This window comes from Sciurus vulgaris (assembly GCF_902686455.1).
Source record: "Sciurus vulgaris genome assembly, chromosome: 2".
NCBI lineage: Eukaryota > Metazoa > Chordata > Mammalia > Rodentia > Sciuridae > Sciurus > Sciurus vulgaris.
In genome coordinates this window covers 12,527,864-12,543,256 of record NC_136462.1, presented here as the reverse complement: position 1 = coordinate 12,543,256, position 15,393 = coordinate 12,527,864, and the positions used below count along the sequence as shown (strand labels likewise).

At 48.2% G+C, this 15,393-nt stretch overlaps 1 protein-coding gene across 1 annotated transcript in view; it reads left to right on the top strand.

Annotated features, from left to right (window-relative positions):
- UNC79 (unc-79 homolog, NALCN channel complex subunit) overlaps positions 1–12,794 on the top strand; it is a 258,705-nt gene extending 245,911 nt beyond the window's left edge. Inside the window, 2 exon segments of the mRNA XM_079130155.1 lie at positions 4,762–4,803; positions 6,190–12,794. Coding sequence (XP_078986281.1) covers positions 4,762–4,803; positions 6,190–6,390 — 243 coding nt within the window. The 3' untranslated portion in view covers positions 6,391–12,794.
- Positions 12,795–15,393: the final 2,599 nt, after the last annotated feature.

Sequence of the window (15,393 nt, the reverse complement as noted above, 5' to 3'; positions counted from 1 at the left end):
CAGGGATATTGGTATATAGTTTTCTTTCTTTAATGTGTCCTTGTGTCCTTGTCTGGTTTTGGCTTGAAGGTGGTACTGGCTTCATAGGATGAACTTGGAAGTGTTCCACCCTTTCTGTTTCATGGAATAATTGAGGAGCATTGATGCTAATTCTTCTTTAAAGCTCCAGTAGAATTCAGTCCCAGGCCTTTCTTTGTTGGAAGGCTGTGTTGTTACCGTTCTAGTCTCATTGCTTGTTATTAGTCTGTTTAGATTTTCTATATCCTCTTGATAGAATTTTGGCAGATCATATGTGTATAAAACCATATTGGTTTCTTCCAGATTTTCTAACATAAGTTTCCATAATAGCCCATAATGATCTTCTGGATTTCTGTGATGTCTATGGTAATATCTCCTTTTTCACCTCTAATTTTATTATTTTCAGTCTTCTCTTTTTCTTTTGGTTAGTTTGCCTAAGGATTTATCAGTCTTGTTTATCTTTTCAAAGAGCCAGTGCTTCACTGATTCTTTGTATTTTTAAAAATTCTGTATTTCATTGATTTTGGTTTTGATCTTAATTATTTTCTTCCTTCTGCTGGCTTTTGGAATTGGTTTGTTCTTGTTTTTCTAGGGCCTTTAGATGATGCATCTTTAGGTTATTTGGGATCTTTCTGATTTTCTTATGCATGCATTCCTAGCCATAAACTTTCTTCTTAGAACTGCTTTATAGTGTCGCAAAGTTCTGGTTATATTGTGCTACTATTCTAGTTTGCTTCTAAGAATATTTAAATTTCTTCCCTAATTTCTTCTGTTACTCATTCATTGTTCAAAGTGTATTGTTCAATTTCCTTGTGTTCATATAGTTTATATAGTTATATAGTTTGTCTTGGTGTTGATTTCTAATTTTATCCCATTGTGATCTGATAAAATGCAAAGGATTACATCAGTTTTGTTTTGTTTTGTTTTTGCTAGGAGTTGCTTTGAATGCCTGGTAATTTTTTATTGGATTCTTGATGTTGTGAGTTTGACTTTATTGGGTGCTGGATATGTTTTTAAATTCACATAAGTAAATAAAATACTCATGAGCCATATTTTGTGACAGTTAAATTACAAATACTTTTATCTTTTTGGTTTACATCTAAGTTTTGTTAAGTGGATAAAAGGAGAACTTAAGGGCCAATATTTACTCACTACTACTATGGCACCACCACTGTCCTTATGAGTACAGTGTTCTGTGATTACAAGATTTTCCCACTGTGATTAGTGGGAACAAAAACTATTCTTGGCCCTATGTGACCACCAGGGATTTTTCTTTCTAATTATTTTGAATTACTTTGTCATCCATATTGGGTAGTTTTCTTACCTGTATATATTGGTTAATATTCCCTGAAGACTGAACGGGAGCCCTTTGCTTATCTGTGGCTGGTTCTCCCCACTTCTCTTTCTCTCTCTCTCTCTCTCTCTCTCTCTCTCTCTCTCTCTCTCTCTCTCTCTCTCTCTCTCTCTCTCTCTCTCTCTCTCCCGCCCCCCCCTTCTCTGCAAATCTCTCCTTTCCAGTCTTTTACCCTGCAAATCTGACCTTGGCCTCCTTGAACCTCTGCATCTTAACCCAGGAAGACCACTGAGCTCCACCTGGGTTTCTCTCTCCAGGCAGTGAACTAGAATAATTGTAGGACTCACCTTGTTTGTTTCTCTGTCCTGCATTGCCTGATGCTCAATATCTGAAAAATCATTGTTTCATATAGTTTGTCTGGACTTTTTAGTTCTTCCAGGATAAGTCTGTTTTTTTTTTTTTTTTTTTACTCCATCTTGGCTGATAGAGATGTTTTGACCACCATCTTTAATTGTGAGGGCCAGGCACTAGTGAAATGAATACAGTCCAATGAAACAGGATGTTTTCAATTTATTCTGTAGCATAAGTCAGGTTAGGAGAAAAGATATCACTTATTTGGGTGAAAAACTGCACATTTTAAAAAATGTCCATCAGTTTCCTGGATATCATTTTTAGAGAAGAAAAAAACTCAGCCAGCTTTATTATAACATTACTGCTTCCCAAATAAGTTACATCTAATTCTTACTGACAGCTTTGTAGAAACCACTAGCAAAAAGGGAACTAAAACGAACATTACTCAGTAAGTCAAATTAGCATTCCTGAAATATGGAGTTATATAATGCTCTCAGTAGTGATGAGCTTTAATGGATGCCTTCAGTCATGTGATTTTAAGTCACAAACCCGAGGGTTCCTTGCAGGCATATTTTAGAATTATATGGTCACACGTTACATCAGTAGGAAGAGAACAAAAACCCTTTTATAACCAATATCACTGTTCTCCTTGCTTGCATTATCTGTACCCTTAGTGCCAGTGACAGCACTGGCACTGTCCACCCAGGGCCAGCCCCCCTGCCTTCCCCAGTCCCTCAGGATTTTTAGTAGGAGGTTATTTCAAGTATCCCCCAAATATTTAGTCATATGGGCCACTTCCAAGAAATGGTCACAATCAGCTGGAGTCTATAGACTGACTTCCTAGGACCCCTGGGGCTTACTTTCTGCTATGCAGACATTGCATGGGGAGATGGTTTCACTAGTTACTTTTTGCCGTTCAGAATGTCTAGCAGAGCAGTCTTGTTAAGGGCCAGAGGGAGCAAGCATGGCCTTATCTGGCACCAACCTTTGGAATCCCATAGGTTGTTTTTTGTTTTTTTTTTTTTTAATTTTTATTTTTTATTTAAATCAGAGTTCCAGGCTAAGTGAATCATGGAGAGGGTATGATTTTCTGATACTTTGTTTTAGTTCAGTCACATCTTTTGGTACACACCCTGCTCCACATCTAAACATAGTATTTATGTTAGAGATAGAGTAGTAGTGACTGCAGCATAAACACTGTGTTTAGGAGTGTCGAGGACTAAATGTCAATGGTAGTAAATTAGCAAATTGTATATATTAACAGAAAGTTAAAAGTAGAATAACAGCCAGATTTAGTCTTGGAAACAAAAACAGGGAGAGATGCAATTTATCACTTCAAGCAAGTTTGTTTTTAAGGGAGTATTTCGATGCATCCAGTGAGGCCAGTGGCCATGGCCTGTGACCATGATGATGAACTCTTGAGCCCATTTAATCTTTCCTCCTATCCCAGTAGGCTCTCCTCCTGATTCTTTTGTTTGGTTCCTCCAGTTTTCCCAGTCTCGAAACCTCAGTTTTTTTTATTTTTTTAATCCTCTGCCCATCACAGGTGCCTCTGCAGTCAGAATCTCACTCCATGCCCAGAAGCTGTCCCTGCTCGTGATGAAGGGGTGCCCCTCTTCAGAAGTTGTGTGGATCTGGATTAAACCCCAGGTCCCCTCACAGGGTACCCAGGTCATCTGAGGGTCTCTGCTTCTCTAAGCTCTTTGTCATGACATGCTCCTGTGAGCCCCACCTTCCGCGTCATGTTGGTCTGTTCTGCTCCTCATTGTCCTGTGCACTCTTGCCTCAGAGCAATGCTCAGCCTTTCTCTTTGCTTCCTGGAGTACCTTGAATTGGCCTCTGTCATAACTGTCTCAGTCTGGGTGATTTAAAACAGCAGAAGCCTGTTCCCTTGCAGTGCTGGAGGCTACATGGCTGAGAGCGAGGTTGGGAAGGGCTGGCTCTTCCTGGGTTCCCGCCCTCCCCTCTAGCTCTGGAGATCTTTGGCATCCCTTGGCTTATGGGTCTCTGCCTTCATCTTCCGGTGGTGGTCTCCCTAAGTGTGTGTCCAGACTCCCCTCTTCATAAGGATGCCAGCCATACTGGATTAGGGGTCCCCCCTGCTTCAGTATGACCCCATCTTAAGTAGCTACGTCTTCAACCGATTTCCAGATAAGGTCCAATTCAAGGCACAATGTGAATTTTGTGGACACGATTCAATCCAAAGCAACCCTACTCTATGTTCAAGTGGAGGGTCAGGAGGAACTTGGGGTGGGATGGTAAGACACGTGACCTGTTAAAGGTCTGAGGGGCTCTGGAATAAGCTGGCTCTGCCACGCTTGTTGGCTCATAGCCCCGTGTCATTGACGTCTCACCCAAGCAGGTTTCTGTGGAACCCACCTGGGAAGTGTTGCGTTCTGTCCTGGACTTCTGGTTTTACAAGTCCATGAATGCTTACTTATAATCTGAAGGACTGGAATGTGATCAGGAACCAGAGCAGAGAGAGGGAAGCTGCTCCTGGAAGTCGTGGGGCCGAGGCCACATCAGAGGGACAGCAGAGCCTAATCACGACCATCAGGGACTTGCTGCTTGCCAGTGTGCACAACCACATTTTACAGATGACCAGCTCCATCTTGCTGTATTGTCCCTTCCAAATCACAGCCAGCAACTCCAGGGGTGTCCTTCTCTATTACTAGAGATTTTGTTCGCTGCCCAGTGATATCTCCTAATGATTAGAGGCTAGTAGAGTCCTCATTCCTCTCAGACTTGGTTCTAAAGATCCCATGGAGGAAATTCTATTTCAAGAAAGCGAGGGCTTAATTAAGTAAATACACATTTAATTTCCTGTGCTTGGTAGCTTTCAAGAGACAATCAGTCATTTGCTCTAAAGTGTGTTTCAGGCATTCATGGGGTGCTTATTAACCTCCAAATGCCACTGTCTCAGTGGGGTTTGACCTGAGAAAGACATTTTACTGGTAACAGAGAGCTGCACAGCAGGGGCCGCTTCCGCGCACGGTACTAAAAGGATCCAGCATGGACTGTGCTCCCTTGCAGTCATGGAAGCTTGTGTGGGAAAATGGAGAAAAATAATAATGAGGCTTCTGTCTCTCTCTGTGCAGCTGATACCTATGTGGTTGCCAATGATTCAGTCGAACATCAAGGTAAGTTACCTCTGGGCTCATTGGAAGCTGTTCTCTCCCGAGAACATCAGAACATTCATAGTGATTGTTGATGCTCCACTTACTGTCAGGAAAGAGAAATTTACCCCACTTCTGGTCTTAGAGGGCTGATAATGCAGGAGACCCTGTGGGTCAGGTAAGGGGCCTGCAGGCAGAAGGCAACAGCAAGAGCCAATGTCCCTCTGCTCATTGTTGATGAGGATGCGGGTGGGGGGCTCATCCCTGGGTCTGAGCAAGGCTCAGTCTGCTGATTAGAATGCAGGCCCCAAAGCTATCCTGTCCTTGGAGGATATCCATGGGATCTGATCCCAGGCACATCCAGTGATGTTTCCTGACCACTAAGATTGATTTTCTGTGATGGGCAAAATTCTATTAATAACATTGAATGACAGAATTGAGCTCGAAGGAACCTCTCCCCTTGTTTTACATATGAGGACATTTAAGACCAAAAGAAGATGGACTTGAATAGGGTCCCACAGCCTGGAGGGGAAAGACCCCAACAAAATCTATGTCCCAATTCCAGGCCTCACCTGGAGTGATGTTCTGTAATTTTAAGGGCAAATGTACTTCATGACTAGCAGATGTAGTTATGGGGGCTTGACATCAAGACCAGCCCCATCCACCGTGCTCGGAGTATGGAGGACGGGGGAGAGGATAGCACCTCTCTAGCTGGATTTCTCCTCCCAGTTGGGGAAGGAAGAGGGTCACAGGGAGCCCCACCCAGTTGCCAGGCATAGAAAGAAGGCAGCAACTGTCAACAGTGCTGGAAGCCTTTGTGTCCTGACTGTGGCAACAGGGCTATCCGTGGCCGCTGGCGGTGCAGGGCATCTGCCCTGCTGGAGACCTCATCTCGTACCAGGTACTAGTTTTCACTGGGGAAAGTTGAGCAGCCTGTGCTCCCGGGAGCATTCCGAGCCGCTGTTCCTCTGCTTTAGGGCACTCTGTGGTGACTTCATATCCCAGAAAGTGCTGGAAGAGGCCTGTAGAACTTGCTGAGAAGCTAGCAGAAGGAAGAAAAGCTTTCTGCCTAGCTTTTTCATGTCCCTGGACATGAGGATAGAGACTATAATAATATTAAACAGTAACAGGCACTCACTGTGGCAAGTCCTCTAAAGGCTCTGTTAACTCCCTCGGGCTTTACAGAAGCCCTCTGAAGTAAGCGTTACTGTCCCCCCACCCCTCCCTAGAGTCTAGAAGGGGGCCTGTCCCATGTCCCTCACCCTGAGAATTGCCAGATTAGAGGGCTTCTCTTTTCCAAGTCAGAACCCGTGAGCAGAGTAAGCCCTGCCTGCAGAGCAGCCCCTGTTGAGCCCCCTGGACTGCCCAAGCCTAGCAGGAAGGAGCTGACCTTGTACCCTTTCTTAACAGCACTTGTCTGCCGGCCTCCAGCTTCGCCTCCAGGCCATTCAGAACAACGTGAACCATCACAGCCTAAGGACGCTGCCGGGCTCGGGCCAGAGCAGTGCTGGCCTGGTGGCCCTCCGCAAGTGGCTGCAGTGCACTCAGTTCAAAATGGCCCAGGTGGAAATCCAGTCCTCGGAAGCAGCCTCTCAATTTTATCCTCTATGAGTGGACTCCTCGGCTCTCAGTGTCAACACTCTGGTTTAGCAATAATGGGTTTCAAAACAAAACGATTCGATCCAAGCAGGTTGGGGACACATTGGTACTGTACCTCCTCTTCCTAGTTTAGTAAAAGACGTGCAAAGGCCGGAGAGGGCCACAAGTGACGCTTTCTTGCTACACATGTTTCTGATGACTCCTTGGGCTATCTGATTAAGTGTTTCCTTACATTATTTTTTAAAAACCAAATCATTTTTCTTTAACTAACTTCTATTTTTTTTAAGAAAAAAAATAGACTGGTGGGTACTCACAGAAAAGTTGTATAAGTCCCCCTGTTGCTATTTTTGATGATAGAGAATAAATAGGGTTTTTGAAACCTTTGTAGTGTTTTTTCTTAAAAATCCACTCTTGGCAATGCAATAAAAAACAAAAAACAACAACAACAAAAAAAAAAACTTGTCACCATAAGCCAGTGACACCTGACTGAAGCTTTTTTGTCATTATCCTGGGAAAAGTGGCAGCTTGCAAGGAACATTACAAAGTGCACTTAGAAATTAGGTGGTTAAACTGTACCAATTGGTTTGTTTTATAATATCATTTTCCAAACTGTCTAGTAAGTTTTTTATTTTTAAAACTAGTTTTTCAACTCATTAGTTCTAGGCTATACTTTCTTGTAAGCTTTATGAATAACCACTTTAGTTTTGTAAATAATAAATTTTACTCTTTGGTTAATACTTGGACACGATTCGACTTAAAGCCGTAGATGGCATCCTGGACAGACGCGTCGTGCCTTGGCACAGGGCACGGCACCCGGAGCGATGCCTCAGTACAGAGTTCTAGTGGTGTGAGAGCACCAAGAGTCACCACCACCATCCCTAGTGTCTGACTGCATTCCAAATGAAACTTCTCTTCTTTATCCCTGTAACGCACTGAAGAAAAGAAGACTCACGACACGTTTAAGCTGTATGTGACATGCTATTAAATGCATTTTTTATTATCTTTGTGAGCCTGGGGTTTTTTAAAATCAGTTTGTAGGGATAGAGTTTAGTTCCTGACAGCCATTTCTTCTGAATTTTTACACCTTCTAACACTCCTTAAAACTGCAGCTAGTAAGAGGAAGAGGCTTTCTTTCAGGTCATTTGGCGAGATAAGTAGAAAATTGATTCGAAGTCCCTTCTCCCAGAGGACCTGAAGGGCATGAGACCACCCTACCCCTTGTTTAAGGGGAGCTTCTCTTTTCCTCTGGGAGGTCTGTCGCCTGCGTGCTTCTCTGAGGAAAAGGAGGCCTTAGCCGTGCAGTGTTTCACCTGAGTTCCAGAAAGATAAGGTGGCACATCTTCATTCTGTGAGACTGCAGGGAACTTTGGGCCCTGAATTAGGACTACAGACAGAAGTGGCCTTCCTTAGTATTCTACTAACATGTTGTGCTGAAAGGCCCCCTCCAAGGAGGAGCCCCCACATAGGCCCAGTCAAGCCTGACTGTGCTTCTGTGAATGTTGTGTCTTGTGTTACAATAAGTTGTGCATCTGTTAATCTCACTTGTAAAGCGACAGCTTTGAGGGCATGTGCAATCTCTGTGTAGCCAGGGTCTGGCAGTCTGTGTTTAATTATAATTAACGTCTGTTGTACTGAAGGGATTCAGTGAGGCACCAGGTCTTTTTTGACATACCCAGTGGGCTCTGCAAAGGCTGGCTTGTGACATTCTCTTTCTGTGCAAGGATTCCTGGAGAGAGTTCCAGAAGCAGGCTAAAGGATGAGACTGCTTTCCCTAGTAGGGAGGGGCTTTGCTCACCCCCTCATCTGGGCTCAGCCATGGGCCTGGCTCTTGGCTAGCCCTGTTCCTGCCCCACCCCAGGCAGCCTGGGTTTTGGTGGCCCCGTTCTACCATTAGACACTGACCAAGGTTACCTCTGGCTTCTTCTCCAGCCCTGACCCCTTTGGCCAGTTCTCTGGACACGTTTCTGCCCCCGCTTTCCTTTGCATGTGCATTTCCCTGAGGGTGGACATGAGCCCTTCCCGAGTTAATGCTCTCCTCTGTCTGGACCCATTTCCTTTACTGCACTTACCACCCGAGGGCTTGGTCCGACCTAGCTCCCTCCTGACCTCTGTGCCAACCAGACCCCAATACCGTCCCTGCCTCCACATTGTCACTTCACTGGCTGATAGGTACCAGTGAGCTTCCCTGGTCTGTGCTGTATCCACAAATCCCCTGTGTCCTCATCTTCCCTTGTTCCCTTAGGTCAGCCCCGCTACAAGTTGGGCTCAGGCCCTTAGAAGACAGAAGACAGGAAGAGAGGGGACATAAGGCAGTTTTACAGGATTGGCCCTAATAGGTAGGAGAAGCCTTTCACCTTGGTCAAGGACCAGCACACTACAGACCACAGGCCAGATACAGGATGCCGCCTGTTTTTATAAAGCTTTATTAGAAGCAAGCACAGCTACCATTTGTGTACTGTCTCTGGCTGCTGTCGTGCTGCAGAGGCAGAGTCAATGATGTGCAGCGGAGACTGTGGCCCAGAAAGCCTAAAATATTCCCATATCACCCTTCACAGAAAGCGTGCTGGCCCCAGCCCAGGTGAGGGCCTCTGAGGAACACTGAGCTGGAACTCTGCCTAGACATATTTTCCCCACCAGCTCGGGGGGTTTAGAATTTAGTTATTAGTGTTTCCTCATCTGAAAATAAAAACAGTGACACATTCTACCTCCTAGGGTTGTTGAAAGAATGTAAAGAAAGATGAAAGAATGAAAAAAAACAAAAAAGCTTACCACCTGACATGTGGCAAGCACTCAATAAAAGCTATTGATTATTATTTTGATTCTTGTTTGTTAAAGCCTAGAAAAGGAGAGCTACTGGTCCAAGGTCACATAGCTTGTAAGGGGCAGAACCCAGACTAGACCCCAAACGGTCTGACCCCTAAAGTTTGTTCCCAGTCGCCTCCCATGCTAACTCCTACTACACCACATCAGCCCAGTGTCAGCCATGAGGGCGAGATCCTAACAAAATTGGACCTGATCCAGGTTTGGCCAGCACTAATGATTGGCTTGGAGAATGGCTGAGGAACAGACCCTGTTTTCCTTCCCTCATGGAATCCTCCTGTTTTCAGAGTGTGAACAGGACTTTCTGAGGTTCCTAAAAGTGGAGTGAGCCAAGATCTCCAATACGTAGATTCCATTCTTCATGATTTTCACTGTGGGCATGCCTCTTACTAGTTGAGTGACCTTGGACAAATTATTAAACCTCTCTGGACCTTTGTTTTTCCTTATCTGTAAAATTGAGCCATTTATCCATTGCCTTCGGGTGATGAAAAGCTCAAACAGGCAGAGGACTATGGTGGTACTTGGGAGACTGTGCCGGAATCCACGGACCTCTGGGAAGACTGGTGCTACCTTATGAAGACCTCACAAGGGGACAGCTCACAAATGCAGGCTCATTTGATTTTTCTTTCAGCCAATGCCTCAGAATCAAGACCTACAAGACTCATGGTAGCCAAAACATGGTCATTAGCCAGGAGTGTCCAACCTCCATTTTAAGTCAATTCTTTGCAAAAATGTCTTTTTGCCACACATTGGAAAGTTTCCAGCAAATCTCTTCCTTAAGAGTCATCTGAAGCCAAGTGGTTGCTGCAACTTTATCGCCATTTCCAAGCTACAACAGGCCAAATAAGTTTGGATTGGATCAGAGAAGATGGGTCATCCACTAAGACTCTTTCATGAGCTGGGATTGAAGGGTCTCTTTCATTAATGGGACAATGCAGAAAATTTATTGTACTTCTTTAACAATTTGCAAATGTGTTCATTGGGTAAATTGGATGTCTTGACAGTAATGGTAGCTTCTTAAGAAGGGTGGAGTGGTTGGAACTCAATGGAATCGTACCAAACCATGGTTTTATGAAAGCTGAGCCCTTTAGGAGAGGCTGAGGTACTATTGGTAAGAGGCTGGCTCGTTCCTTCTGCTGCTAGGAGCAAGTGTGAGCCTCTCATGAAAGGAAGTCAAGAGAAACCACAACAGCCACCATCTGTTGAGCAGCTCACTGGTCCCAAACACGTACATGTCCATTCCTCAGCCCCTTCCCTGTGTGAGATAGGTGTTATTACTTTTCCCGTTTTGTAGGTGGGAGAGGCCCCAAAGTCAAGTGCCTTATCCAAGGTCATGCAGCTGGCAACAGTAGCATTAGGACCAGGATGCCATCAGACTCCAAGTCAGGACTTCACCAGATAAACATTCATTTCTCTTTCATTTTTCAGCTCTAGGGTCTTTGGGCTACAGTGAGCCAGGAGCATGGGTGAGAGAAATCTGAGGGCTTTTTTGGGGCAGGTCAACTGTATTGGCATCTCTATTTATTGATTATCATAAATTTTGATCAAGCCACAGTCACATCATCTGACAAAGGCATTTTTCTCCTTGCGTTAAGAATTAATTTTTATATGAAAAAGATTATGGATCACAACTTAAGTCACATTTAGTCTACCAATATAACAGTTTTATGCAAAAGAATAAACTTGTATGAATTGAAGATTCTGATGGTGAACTCTATTTGATTTGCGACCTATTGAGAGTTCACTCTTCCCTAAAGAATTGACCCTTAATTAGTTATAATCATAGCTACCATATATGAGGGCTTACTACATATCACACACTTCCAATATAGTCAGGCAGCTTAATCTTCACAAGGGTGCTGTGAGTGGGCACTCCTAGTATCAGCTCCATATTAAAGATGAGGAAACTGAGGCACAGAGAAATGGAATGTTTCTAGGAGTCATATAACATAACAAATAACAGGCAGAGCAACATTTGAATCTGGTATGTGTACCTCTGAAGCTACCCATAAACTGGTAGTTAGGTACTGGGTAAACTCCTTCACTACTCATGTGACCGACAGGGTGACTTAGGGCCTCTTAGATCAGAAGTCACCACTGGCAGCCTGCTGGTTGAGCCTAACCCAGAGCACACTTTGTTTGAAAGGCTGAATTTGTAATATCTCCTTTAGATTTGAAAGGTGGAGCTTGCGGGCTCCCTCATGGCTCAGTTCCTGCCACTGACCTGGCCTCCGAAGAAGGAAGAACCAATCCCACAGCCTTTAAGCAGAGGTCCTGTGACCTTTGGGCGGATTCACAGTCCTGGGAACCTCTCTCATTCATCATCAGGCTGTGAGTTTGCTACCCTGGTTTGAACTAAGCTCTCTCTTACAAGCACCAGAGGGGAAGGGATTTACCCAGGGTGGCTCAGCCGGCAACCCGAGGGCAGAGTCAGGTGTGGAGCAGTGCTCTCCGCCCCACGAGAGCCCTCCTGTCCCTGAATCCCTCCTCCGGCCCACCTCTGTCTGGTTGTCCTGATAGGGAAGGTCAGGTGGATGGGCCAAGGTAAGCCCTGCCCTGCTGTGCCCTACAGGGTGCCCAGGGCATTTGTGGAAGCCAAGGATTTGGTAATTTTTGGAAGGGCTGGTTTTCTAATTATGCAGAGCAGATCGGCCCCCTGCAGGCCAGTGGAGGAGGGACGCCCCCACCCGGGGCTGCTGGCAGACACTCAGCTCAGTTTCTGTCCCTTGAAGTAGCTACTTGGAAAAGAAAGGAACCAGCAACTAATCAAGCGTGAAGGACTGCAGTGCTCTCCAGGTGAGGACAATCCTGCAGGCCAGCAAGGGCAGGGTGGGAGCTGGGCAGACAACAGGCCGTGGGGAGCCTTCAGCCTGCGGGTGGAGGCTGGCTCCAGCGCAGCTGTCGAGGGCGCAGTGGCCAGTTGCGTTGGGTGGGATTCTGGACTTGCCTGCCGACCTGTTCTCTGACCACAGGCAAGTCGCTTCATCTCGCTAAGCCTGTTTCATCAACTGCAGAATGGAGGCAAGGATTCCCCTGCCCTGTGAGGGGCGCTCCAGGCGATGCCTCTCAGGGACTAAGCACAAGGAGGGGTGGCAGTGGGAGCCAACTCGCCCTCCTGGAGCTCCGCGCTCTGGGCACCTGGCTCCACCATCCACACCTTGCATTCATGCAGCCATTTATTCTCTGAATCGTAATGCCATGTGACAGCTGGTGTTTTGCTGAAATGGAATCACAGCTTGCGATAGGCACTTGGCTCCGGTTCCTTTGCGTGTGGCGTTCCCACGCTGCTGTGCTTCGTGTGGTGACTCAGGGCTCCCCCCCACGCTTCTGAGTCTGAATGAGCAACTGGGAAATCCTCCTCCGTATGGCACGCTGTGTTGGCATTTGGACTTCACACGGTGTGGGCACATCATTGTGTTTGTAACGGGGATAATATTTTGAAAATAATAAATGGATATGTTTTTTATTCTTCTCCAGGATACTGTGTGCCCCATTCTGTTCCATGGACAATGTGGGGCAGGAAGAGGCGAGGATGTGGGGAAAGTTCTGGCCAGTCAGATTGAGGGCGCAGAGCCCACCCCTTCTGGACCCTGGTGGATTGCTGGCAAAGGGGAGGGAGAGGGGTGTGGGTGGGTGGGAGGCCATGTCTTCACCTTCCCCCCTCTGGGCGAGGATGCTGTAGAATTGCCCCGTTGGAAATAAACCTGGGAGGCCCAGAGGGTGGAGACACGGAAACCTCCAAAAGCGTCACAGCCCTCTCCTGGCAGAGGCCAGAAGATCCCAAGGATTTGATGCTGAGAGAACAGAAAGGTGGGCAGAGGCCAAAGTCAGGAAGGTGAACCCACCAGAGCTGGCATTTTTCAGCCCGAGCAGTGGGGCCAGCCAGTGACCCTAAAAGGCTAGAAGGGCCCAGGCAGGGCTCACCGTCACCTGTGCAGGAAGCAAGTCAGGCCAGCCCCCAGAAGCAGGGCCCTGTGAGAACCCAGAAGACACAATGTGCCCTGAAGCCAGCTCCCCGTGCCAGACAGCACAGATGCCTGCTCGGGCACACGTAGGTGCTGCCTGGGGGGACGAAGACCCCTGACAGACCGAGTATCTACCCACGAGAAACCTAGGCATTGCAGACAGGAAGAGGCCAAAATAACATCGACTTGAAAATCCAGGTTTTCCTACCCCCACCCCAAGGAGGTAGGAACTCCGGCCGTGTGAAATAAAATGCTACGTTCTTTTCTTTATGCCCATGAACACTGTGTTAAATGGGTAACTCAATGTTAATTAGTTAAATCAACAAATATTCTTGTGCCAGGCATACTTGGATGTGTGCAGGGCTGGAGATTTGGTAACGAGTGAGACCGAAACCTGGAGAAGGCCCTGTCCCCCTGACCTCACCTTCCGACAGGAGAAGACAATGAGCTCGCAGCAGCCCAGCAGTCATCCTTGGTGGTGGGAAGTGCTACAGCAGTAATAAACTAAGGTGACAGGACGGAGAATGACTCTTGGCGGCCAGAGAGACTCAAGGTAGATTCAGGCCCATCCCCCACTTTACAGATGAGAAAACTGAGCTCTGACGGGGAGGAGCTTTGCCAGAAGTCACAGGTCAAATGATCCCTTAGGTCCATGAATCCCTGAGGGCAGATCCCAGGGCTGGGAAGATAATTAGGTCTGGTGGGAATGGGCCCTTTGAACTCTGGGGGCCTGTCGGAGTGAAGAACCTGAGCTTCTGGCCACAGGGGTCGGCCTGAAATGTGCCTCTGCCGCAGCTGCTTCTCTGACCCTTGCCAGCCCAGGCAGCACCAGGCCTCAGCTTGCTCTCCGTAAAATAAGGGTGAGCTTCGTGCCTCTGAGACGTGAGGGAGGGCGCAGAGCACAGGCAGAGAGGCTCTGGAGCACGGACCTGGGTCCCTTCACCTCCACCTGCTGTCCACCACCACCCTGGCCTGGAGGGCAGGCCCTGTTCTGTGCCCTCTGTATCCCTAGAGCACTGCACGGGTCCCCGGGCAGCACCTAGGGTATCAGTGGACAGCGGGTCTCGGGGGGCTGGCAGGTTTGCCCGGCAGGGGTAAGGCAACAGGAAACACCCACGGGAGCAGGCCGAATGTGAGGGCGGTGTGTGCAGGACTGTGCCACCTGCGAGGGGCATGACCAGGTCTGTGCTCATGTGGGTGTGTGTTCTGGGTGCTCAGGGTAGAGGGGCAAGCTGGGCAAAGGGTGGCGAAGCCCAGCCAAGGCTGAGGGATGGCGGGGCTCGGGCAGGCGTGGGACTGGGAGGGCAGGGGGCAGTGATCCAGTGGAGGGAGAAGAAACCTGGGACGGGTGGACGGGGCATGGGAAGTCAGGGGGGGGGGGGGGGGCTGGAGGCAGACCGGAGGCCAAGGCAGGACCACCTGCTCCGAGCAGCCGGACCTCTGCAGTTCCAGCTGAGGCCTCTGAGGGAGAAGCTGAATCCCGGTTCCATGTGGCACCTGGCAGGAAGAAGAGCCACTGCGTTTGGGGAAGGAAGGGAAGGAAGGGAAGATGGAGAGCTGACGCCCAGGTGCCTGAGGATGCCTGCCCAGGAGAGGGGGCCGGGGGCCGGGTGCCTGCTCCATCCCGAGGTCGGGAAGAGGGGCGGCAACTCGCACAGCAGGCGGGGGGCAGATCCAGCTGCGCCTGGAGCCCTGGCCGGCACGCCTGGGCCTGGCGGATGGAGACAGGGCATCCACCCCAGCTTGGGCTGGAGGGGGTTGGTCAGATTCTTTCTGAGAGCTGATGTGGAAGAGCAGGAAGGCACTTAGTGCCAGGTGGGGAGTGGTGGAGGAGGGGGACGTGGGTGCCCCAGCAGGACAGGTCACTAGCTGGGTGGGGCTGGCGCCCAAAGGCTGCGCCAGTGAGCCAACGGCCAGCTGGCATCCAGCCACTTGGCTCTTGCAGCCTCACGGGACTCAGTTCCGTGTTGCCATGAGGAGGAGGAAGGAGGAGGGTCCCTGCACGGTCCTCGGGGTTCAAGACAGCAATTCCACTTTGCTGTGGGTGCCAGGCAGGTTGTCCTGAGGGTCCTGCTGTGTCTTCTGCTTTGCTGGTGGCAGCAGGGCCCCAGAGCAGGCCTGGGGCACATAGTTGCTGTGCTGGTTGTCAAGCTGGAACCACTGAGTCTGGTGGCTTGGGCCACCCCGGCCAACCCACCCCTCTCCCAGCTGGCAGAGCCTGGGCCTCAGG